The 9,750-nt window shown below is 34.7% G+C and overlaps 1 protein-coding gene across 1 annotated transcript in view; it reads left to right on the top strand.

Moving 5' to 3' along the window:
- The window catches only part of PI4K2B (phosphatidylinositol 4-kinase type 2 beta), an 18,537-nt gene extending 9,236 nt beyond the window's left edge, over window positions 1-9,301 (top strand). Inside the window, 5 exon segments of the mRNA XM_015568696.1 lie at window positions 1,167-1,266; window positions 4,954-5,087; window positions 5,249-5,278; window positions 5,814-5,873; window positions 8,229-9,301. Coding sequence (XP_015424182.1) covers window positions 1,167-1,266; window positions 4,954-5,087; window positions 5,249-5,278; window positions 5,814-5,873; window positions 8,229-8,402 — 498 coding nt within the window. The 3' untranslated portion in view covers window positions 8,403-9,301.
- The last annotated feature ends 449 nt before the right edge of the window (window positions 9,302-9,750 follow it).

Genomic DNA, 9,750 nt, shown 5'->3' with positions numbered 1-9,750 from the left:
TGTTTCTGTTTTCTTGGGATATATTCCTAGTAAGTTCATTTCTTTTTGTTAGTTTATTTTGTTCATATTCTACATATAAGTAAAATCATATGATGACTGACTTATTTCACTTAGCATAATAGTCTCCAGGTCCATCCCTGCTCTTGCAAAAGGTAAGATGTCCTTCCTTTTCACAGCCAGGTAGTATTCCATTGTGTTAATGTACCACGGCATTTTTCTCACTCATCTACTTTTAATTTTAAAATTATCAAATTTACCTTTTATTATTTTACCTAGGCCACTTGATAATGGCAACTGTCTATCTTTAAATAATAGGAAGTACTCGTTAACACATAAACCTTCTTGCTCCTGAGGCCTTTGTTTCTGCTATAGAGGAATATAGAAGTTAGGAATGGCCTAGGTTCTGTAATCAAGAGTTTTTTGAGGTTCCTTCTAATGGACCTTATTATACTTAGCTATAGTCTTTGGGCAGTTCTGTTTAGAAATGTTTTGTATTTTAAATGAATTATTTCTATGGGCCCCTACAAAAGACTAGATTTTAATAAGGTAACTTATTGAGTTGTTTAAAATGTCCATATTTTGTAACTTTCATACATTTAAGCAATGCATTGAGCAATAATTATCCAGAAAAATACATCTTTTCTAAAAAAATATATTCTTATTGATTTCAGAGAGGAAGGTAGAGGGAGCGAGAGATAGAAACATCAATGATGAAAGAGAATCATTGATCAGCTGCTTCCTGTACATGCCCCCTATTGGAGATGGAGCCTGCAACCTGGGCTAGTGCCCTTGACCAGAATCAAACCCGGGACCTTTGATTTCACAGGCCGATGCTCTATCCACTGAGCCAAAACAGCTAGGGCCAGAGTAATACTTTATGTCTTAATAATTCCAAGCCCTCTTCCCTAAAGAGGGGAGGAAAAACAGACCATTACTACCTAAATTTGTAATATAAAATTTCTTTTTACTAGTGATTTGAAATTCTTACTGATTTTTAAGACAGCCTTTGCCTTTTAATGGTGAATTTGAACTTTCTGGGGACTTATTTTTTATATAAACTCTTCAGATAAAGTGTATTTAAACCTCAATAATTACTATAAATACTTTATCTGTTGAAAATGTTTATATACATTTTTTTATCAACAGACCATTTTTCTTCATTTTAGGAAGCAGAATGCGTTGATGAGAAAGAATCGCTTATTAAAGTAGCTGCAATTGATAATGGTCTAGCATTTCCTTTTAAACATCCTGATGAGTGGAGAGCATGTGAGTATTTAGAACCTTCTGTAGGTTCTGTAATTACCCTTTTTCCAGAAAAGGAAGGGAACAAAATTTATGATCATTAAACTGGCAGAATAAAAACCAGATGACGTATCATTCATTAGGACTTAATTTTAGGCACTAGATGCAGAGATGTGTGCTACATGGGACTTACCATGCATGTTCGCTTATCTTTAGTTAACTGTGTCTGGTTTTGATTTTTTGGCTTGTGTTAGCATTGTAAAGTAACTTTGATAGCTTTCCAAATTTAAATATATATATGATAAATATATATATTATCTATATGTATAAAAGCCTAAGCGACTGTCTGACCATCCGACCGGTAGCTATGACACGCACTGACCACCAGGTGACTTGGCAGCTGCGGTTCCCAGGTGATGTACCCAGAACCAGAGAGGAGGGAGCTCGATTCTGGGGTGCATCACCAGAGAACTGCCTTCTCGCAATCCAGGACCCCTCAGGGGATGTTGGAGAGCTGGTTTCAGCCCGATCCCTGCAGGCCAAGCCGAGGGACCCTACCAGTGCACGAATCCATGCACTGGGCCTCTAGTATATAGATAACATGGTAATTATCTGTTTAATACTTTGGTAGGGCTTTATTTTAGTGTTTTGGGGAACATTCACTGATAAAACAATTTAAGCCTTAGCTCCCTCCCCCTTTTTTTAGTGACTGGAGCTTTAACTGTCTTACCAGTCTCTACTGGTTTGGTTTCTATGTCTCAAAAGTCTGGTTTCTGTGTCTTCTTAAGCCAGTTTTAGACATTTTTATTTTGCTTAAAATTGTCCATATCTTGAGTGGAGATTTATGGGTATAACGTTTTTTATATAATTTTTTTATAAATAAGAAAATTTCTCTGTTTTACTAAGTATTTAGCGGTGAATTGTTGTCTGGAATTTGCCTTAAAATACTTGAAGATAGATGAAACCAATTTTATAAAAATTTGGGAATAATTGAATTAGGTTATTCAGAATATGGGAGCTCATAGTACTAGTTTTTTTCTATCTTTGTATATGTTTAAAATATGTGTAATAAATTTTAAAAGTAATCTCTGTATCTATGACTATGCCTCTCTTAAATTTCTACTGTTCATTAGTAGCCTTTTTTTCTTCATTAGAGTTACCAAAGATTTGTCTATTATAAAATATTGATCAAATTTTCAGTTTATTTGCTTTTGCTTTTTTGTTGATAATTTGTTTTCCATTATTATTTTCTTCTGTATTTATCCTATATTGTTTTCCTATATGTTTTTCTCTAGGTATCATTTTGACTAAGCCATAGATTGGGCATGCTACTCTATTATTCTGCTTTATAGATTCATACTTTCAGATTTTCTTTACATTTTTTTACACATTTTTTTTTTTTTTAGAGAGGAAGTGGGAGAAAGAGAGGTAGAAACATCAATGATGAGAGAGAATCATTGATTGGCTGCCTTCTTCACTCCCCACACTGGGGATTGAGCCCACAACCCAGGCATGTGTCCTTGACTGAAATCAAACCCAGGACCCTTCATTCCACAGGCCGATGGTTTATCCACTGAGCCAAACCGGCTAGGGCCAGATTTTCTTTTTGACAGGAGTAATTTAGAAGTATTTTGTTTGATTGTAAACTTTCTAGATCAGTTGATTTTTTTAAAAAACTGTCCATTGTTATTTTCAAGTTTTCTTACTTTTTGATCTGTGAATGTGTCTGTGTGAAATCTACTTTTTGACACTTGTAATAATATCTATGTAATCTAATATATGGCCAATTTGAAGGACTGTGTTTGAAAAGAATGTGTTTGGGCACAATTAAAGCTTTTTAGTTGTTAATTAAATCATATTCTTGACTTATTTTTTGACTATTTGATATGTTAATTTTGGAGAGAAAGTTAAAGTTCATTGTGATTATGATTTTGTCAATTTCTTACATTTCTATACAGTTTTTGCTTTGTATTTCACATTCCTAATGGCCCAGCACTTTATTTTGCCTGTGGTTTGTTCTTTTATCAGTGTGAAATATATCCTGCTTTATTCCTCTTAAGGTTTTTTTGTCTGTTGTAACTCTGGTATACTTTAGTTCTTTTTATTAGCGTTTACCTGGTATTATTCTATACTTCTATTTTTAACTTTCATCATTTTGTTTTAAGTATATGACTCATAAACATCACTTGGCCAGATATTTTTTAACCTAGCCTGAGATTCTTGTAATAGGTACACTTAATTCTGTAGCTTATCTCAATAAACTATTAATACTTTGAACTTTTACTGCCATCTTATTTTTTTTATCTTAAATTCCAATTATTTCTTTTTTTCCTATTTTTATGCCGATGGTTTAATATGTCTTCGTTTCATTTATCTTCGTTTCATTTATTTTTCTCTAATGATTTGGAATTTGTATACATATTGCACTTTAAAAGTGTTACATTAAAGTTACCTACAATATATGTGGGAAATTTTATCAAACACACAGTTGGGGATTGAGGGTCTTTGAACTGGAAAGAAGAAATAGTATTGAGGATATAATTTTTAAACTGTCACCTTGGTAGTGTGAGCCATGGTGTTGTTTGCTATTACCCAAGGAAATCATGGTGAACAAACCATCACTAGGATAATTCAAAGTACGTACGTACTCAGTGTTTCATGAATGTTCTGTAAATGAACGAGAAAAAAGGAGTAAGGATAGAATCTGAGGGAGTGGTGACATTGAAGAAGAAAAGCCATCCTAGGAGAGAAGTGACTTAAAAGACAGAAGGTAAACTTTGAGAGTGGTTTCTCCAAAGGCACATTAGGAGATCAGGAGATGATCGAAAACAGTGCTATGTGATAGAGACATTAAGTAGATGAGGACTGCAAATGGACCTTTGGAGAGGCTCCCATGTGATCACTGCTGGGAGAGAGTGATAGTAAAATTGTGGGGTAGGGGTTGGAAGTAGAGTCAGGAGTTAGAGTAAAGGCTTTTCTTTTGATGTAATTTATTAGGGAACGATAAAAAGGAAATTGGATATAACTTCAGGGAGATTCGCAGGAAACTGAATATGCACTCTTACTGCTTTAAAAATCTTTCAGTCCTGGCTGTGGAGATAATAGTCCTCTTGGAAGAGAACTACAGTTAGCTGGGAATGGTGGGTCTTTTATCCCTTAAAGCTACTCACCTATTTACCTACTGATGATTTAAAATTTTAGAAGATCGTGTGTTGTGGTGGTGTGTGTGTGTGCGCGTGTGTGTGTGTGGCCAATTCCTGATGATTTGTGGCTGGAAGGGCAGGGAGACCTCAGCCAACAAGTTTTTGATCTAGAGCTCTAAATAGATTATAGCTATCTCTTAATTTCCAAACTTAGGAACCAGAGATTCAAATATATGTATTTAAATAGGGCTGTTTGAAGTAGACTCATATCAAAACTCTTCTTACTCTTTAAAACCCAGAAACCTAACTACTTCAGGTAAAACCTTGTGTTTTGTTGTCTGAATTGAAAATCCAAACTTGGAATCTGAGTAATCTAGATAGCAAAGGATAATTGTTCTCTGACAACTTTCTCCTGTCTGTTTTTTGCTTGTTTGTTTTTTGAGAACCTGGGAATTGTAGGAGAAGAACCAGGACATACAAAATAAAAAAACAAAACAAAAGAACTAGAATAAATGTGGGTCAAAATACACCCTTTCCCCCTCTGATTAGAAACCTTTTTTCCTGTTAGATCCATTTCACTGGGCTTGGCTTCCTCAAGCAAAAGTTCCTTTTTCTGAAGAAACAAGAAACTTGATTCTACCAAATATTTCTGACATGAATTTTGTGCAAGATTTATGTGAAGATCTCTATGAACTTTTTAAGGTAAATAAATTTTTAGTTTTAATTATTACAGAAAATGAAATCTTAAAATACAAGAGGTTTTCTCGATAGAGTTAATTTGCAGTTTACTGTTTTTGGTATCACTTCTTGCAGTAGAACTTGACATAACAGAAAGAAATTAGCAGTTTTACTCTTACTCTAAGGGGCATAAATTTGTGAAGTTACACTTAACTGTGAGTATTCTTTGAAGTGAAACTTAAAACTTGAGAAGTTATTTCTTCAAAAGTTGAATATTTAAGTAATGACTCTAAAAATTATAACAAATGTTTGGTGACCTATAATAATCTACTTCTTTCAAAAAAACCTAAACTCATTGGCAGTGGTTCTCAACCTCCCTAATGCCGCGACCCTTTAATACAGTTCCTCATGTTGTGGTGACCCCCAATTTCATTGTTACAAATTGAACATAATTAAAGCATAGTGATTAATCACAAAAACAATATGTAATTATATATGTGTCTTCCAAAGGGGTCATGACCCACAGGTTGAGAACTGCTGGGCTAGAGTGTCATTTTAAATCCTTCCTGGAACAAGTTAGAGTATAAATAAACTATTCTTATCATTCTAGCGGTATACAAAAATACCTCAGGTAAAAACTTTCTAATGACCTTAGGGGCCAAGTTGAAAGTGTTCATTTGTTTTCAAATATTTGATTCAAAGATCTTGACTTTTGTAATTATAATAATTTTTTTTTCTTTTCTGTGATAGACTGACAAAAGATTTAACAAAGTCACTTTTGAAAGTCAGATGTCTGTGATGAGGGGCCAGGTAGGTCACTTTTTCACACGCTTGCTAAGAAAAAAATTCCTCTTTGAAATACTAATCAACATTTTTCTCCATTGTGACCCAGATACTGTTTTATGCTGAACCAAAATAGCTCAGATGATTAGAAATGAAGTTGATTTCAATAGTATCTTTCCTCTATTGTCTTGTAAATTAGATATCACTGACTTTATTGTATTTTGTTTAGTTACCCAGAACCCTACTGTGAATTTTTTGTCTTTATTTTGATAACTATCAGTATTTTCCTGATTGTTATCTTTTCCCTCCCAATTCCACCTTCTTAGAGCACTGGTGCCTTTTGATTATTTGTCTCCTAGTAGAACGTGTTTGGCCTTTGCAAGAGCAGTCAGTAAATAACCATGTCACCAAGGTTGAGCACTGATTGAGGCATAAAAGTACTAATTGTAACTCAGTCCTCTCACCCCTTCTCACCTCCTCTAAGAAGAAATACAAGATATTAGGTCGGCTGCTGTGGACCTGCAGGCTGGGCTGACCGACAGATTACAACGGGTCTTCTACTCTGTTAGTAGTATTTAGATTCCAAAAGGAAGACTTGAAATGAAAAACACTGTCTTTTGGTGACTTGTTAAAGTAACTTTATCTTCCTAAAATATGCATTTAAGGTGGCTGTTTGCTGCATCCCTGGGGCAAAAAGACGAGTCTAGATTTTGCACTGACTGTTATATAACTTTAACAAATAAATATAATTAGCCCTAGCTGGTTTAGCCCAGTGGTTAGAGCATTGGCCTGTGTATTGAAGGGTCCCAGGTTTGATTCTGGTCAAGGGCACATGCCAGGTTGCAGGCTCGATCCCCAGTAGGGGATGTGCAGGAGACAGCTGATGATGATTCTCATCATTAATGTTTCTATCTCTCCCTCTCCCTTCCTCTCTGAAATCAATAAAAATATATTTTAAAAAGTAAAAATAAAGGAATAAATATAATTAAATTAGATAATCATTTACTCACCAGTTGGTTGAGCTGGTTTGATTCCTGGTCAGGGCTCATGCCAGGTTTCGGGCCCAAGGCAGCGTGCGTACCAGAGGCAACTGATTTATGTATCATTCTCACAACGATGTCTCCCTCTCCTCCTCCTCCCCCTCCCACTCTTCCTCCCCTCTCTCTCTCCCTCTCCCCCCCTCTCCCTCTCCCTCTCCCCCTCTGTAAAATCAGTAATAACATTTAAAAGAAAGAACTGCTGTAAGTTAGACTGGACAGTGGGGTGCGGTTTACTCAGTGGATGAAGAGTCTGGAGCCTCACAGGGATGTTTCCCGTAATTCAGGCATGAATGAAGGGCTTAGATGATCAGTGGCTGTAATTATATTGCAGTGTTACCATCCCAACTATTTTTGAGCTAAATTTTTAAGCATTAATAATTATGCCTGAATTTGACCTTTTTTGCTGGAAACAAATTAATTTATCAGTATGCTCCATCTTCTGGCATTGTCATATCCTTAAATATATATCTTTATCGTAGGAATAGTTTTAAAAAATAAAAGCTGTAAATAATTTTGTAAGCTTTTTAAGTGTTGATTAAAGTTGGTACATGAGGAATTTAAATTTTAAAATACTTATCTGAAAAGATATAGAGATATTCCATTACTGAATGTGGTCTATTAAAAGATATACCAGTCTCTATCTGATTTTTATTAATATCCTGTCTCATTCACAAAGGAGATGTGTGTAATAAAATAGAAAAATCACAGGATCGAGATAGGGGGCAAGAGCCTGGCTGGTGTGGTTCAGTTATTGAGCTTCAGTTGACCTATGAACCAAGAGGTCAAGGTTTAATTCCCGGCCAGGGCACATGCTCGGTTGTGAGCTTGATTCCCCAGTGGGGAGCGTGCAGGAGGTAGCTGATCAATGATTCTCTCTCATCATTTGGTTTGTTTTTTCAGTGTTGTATCCCAACACTAGAACAGAGTCTACCATGTAGTTTGCTTGCAGTAAATGTATTTGTTGAATGAATGGATAAGGCAAGTATTTAGTTTTAAAACCAGACTATTTAGACCAGTATTTGTTTAGGTTCTATGCCAAGAATATGTTTATTCAGTCTCTGATTTCATTTTTCTTGGACATTCTAGAATATTTTAAAGGTACCAGTTGGCAAAAGTTATTTAATTTTAAATTTGTGCACTTGTGTGTATTTATATATGTGTGTATGTATAAACATACATACGTCCATACAATATATATTTAAGGCAGTTATCCTCATCATAATCTATTGAGCATAAACAGATGAAATAAAAATTATAATTATGAATAAATGGTTAAACTAATGTCAGTGAACAGAAGGGTTTTTATCTTTTTTGAACCGGTGAAAATATCTCCTTTTCACAGATCTTAAACCTGGCCCAGGCTTTGAGGGAAGGGAAGAGTCCTGTCCAGCTGGTACAGATGCCTTGTGTGCTTGTGGAACACAGTCCAGGGAGAACGAAGGGTCGGGTTTCCCAGCTCAACAGTTCCTTCACCCAGAGCTTCCACTGCAGGAAGCCTTTCTTTACCTCCTGGTAGCACATATAAGAGAACAAACTGTTGGCATCATTGTGTTGTTAAAATGCTTCAGTTGCCAAAGCCTCAAGTAATACAAGTCTTTAAAATGTTATGTTTTGAATGTAATCAAAAGTTTACAGTTTTTTGTCCAAATATTAAATTCTTATTTCAGGGAAAAAGTGCCATATCTCCTATGTAGTATTTTTGTAGGAGAACTTGTACTTTGTTGTTGATATTAGTTTAAAAGGTAATTTCATGGTTTACAAATTCTGAAATGACTAATTACTTTAGAATTCCAAATAGAAAAATAAGGTACTTGTTGACTTTGAATAAAATAACTTTTTATATACTTTTTAAACATTGAGAAGAATGTTCGTGTTAACTCTTCTTACATTATAAAGGCCTTTTGAGTGTAAAACTGGTCTTCTGAACTCTAATCGATTCGTTAATAGAAAAACAGGTAAGAATAAAACAATGCTGCCTTAATTAAAAAGCTGCTATTTTAGAACTTGAATAAGTGCCCCTAAAGTAACCAATGTGAGGGACCAGAAAAGTATATCTTGGTTAAGTAATAGATGACCATTTTCTTTTTTGTACTTAAGAATATTTTTGCTCAATTATATAACTATAGTGAGAAAAAGATCTAAAGGTATCACCTTTAAAAAATGGAAACACTCAACTGAGACTTGAGGGAAATTATATACAATTATAGTAAATTCATAATGTTTTTGAAATTCCAAAGTAGCATTAAAAATTCGTTTTTGTTCGTTGCATCAGATCAATTACATAATAAATTAGTACTACCCCAAAATACTAATCTTGTTTAATTTAGTACTTTGGTTAGTAGTAAACTTCACTGAAAATTAAACCATACCTCAAATTGCATGTCAGATTGTATTTTAGGATCCTAGGACATAAACTATTAAAAAATAATAGTAGTGTGCCCAGTGTGTGTGGCTTAGTAATTGAACATTGACCTATGAACCAGGCGGACAAGGTTCGATTCCCTGTCAGGGCACATGCCCCGGATTACAGGCTCGATCCCCAGTGGCAGCATGCAGGAGGCAGCCGATCAGTGATTCTCTTTCACCATTGATATTTCTATCTTTTTCTTCCTCCCCCTGCCTCTCTGAAATCAATAAAAAATATATATTTTTAAATAACAGTAGTGTTTTAAGGGACTTGAAAATCTCAATGTCATAATTACAGTCAAATTTAGAATATCAGCCCTAATTAAAGTGAACCATAACAGAGGTAATCACAAAATCATTTATATTTGATTTTACATATCAATATGTCTGACATCATGGGAATTTGTAGCACTTATAACTCACCAAGTGATTTAAATTAAGATCAACCCAATGTGAAG

This window comes from Myotis davidii, unplaced genomic scaffold (assembly GCF_000327345.1).
Source record: "Myotis davidii unplaced genomic scaffold, ASM32734v1 scaffold743, whole genome shotgun sequence".
Taxonomy (NCBI): domain Eukaryota; kingdom Metazoa; phylum Chordata; class Mammalia; order Chiroptera; family Vespertilionidae; genus Myotis; species Myotis davidii.
Note: the sequence above shows the minus strand (reverse complement) of the source record. Positions and strands in the feature narration are given on the sequence as shown.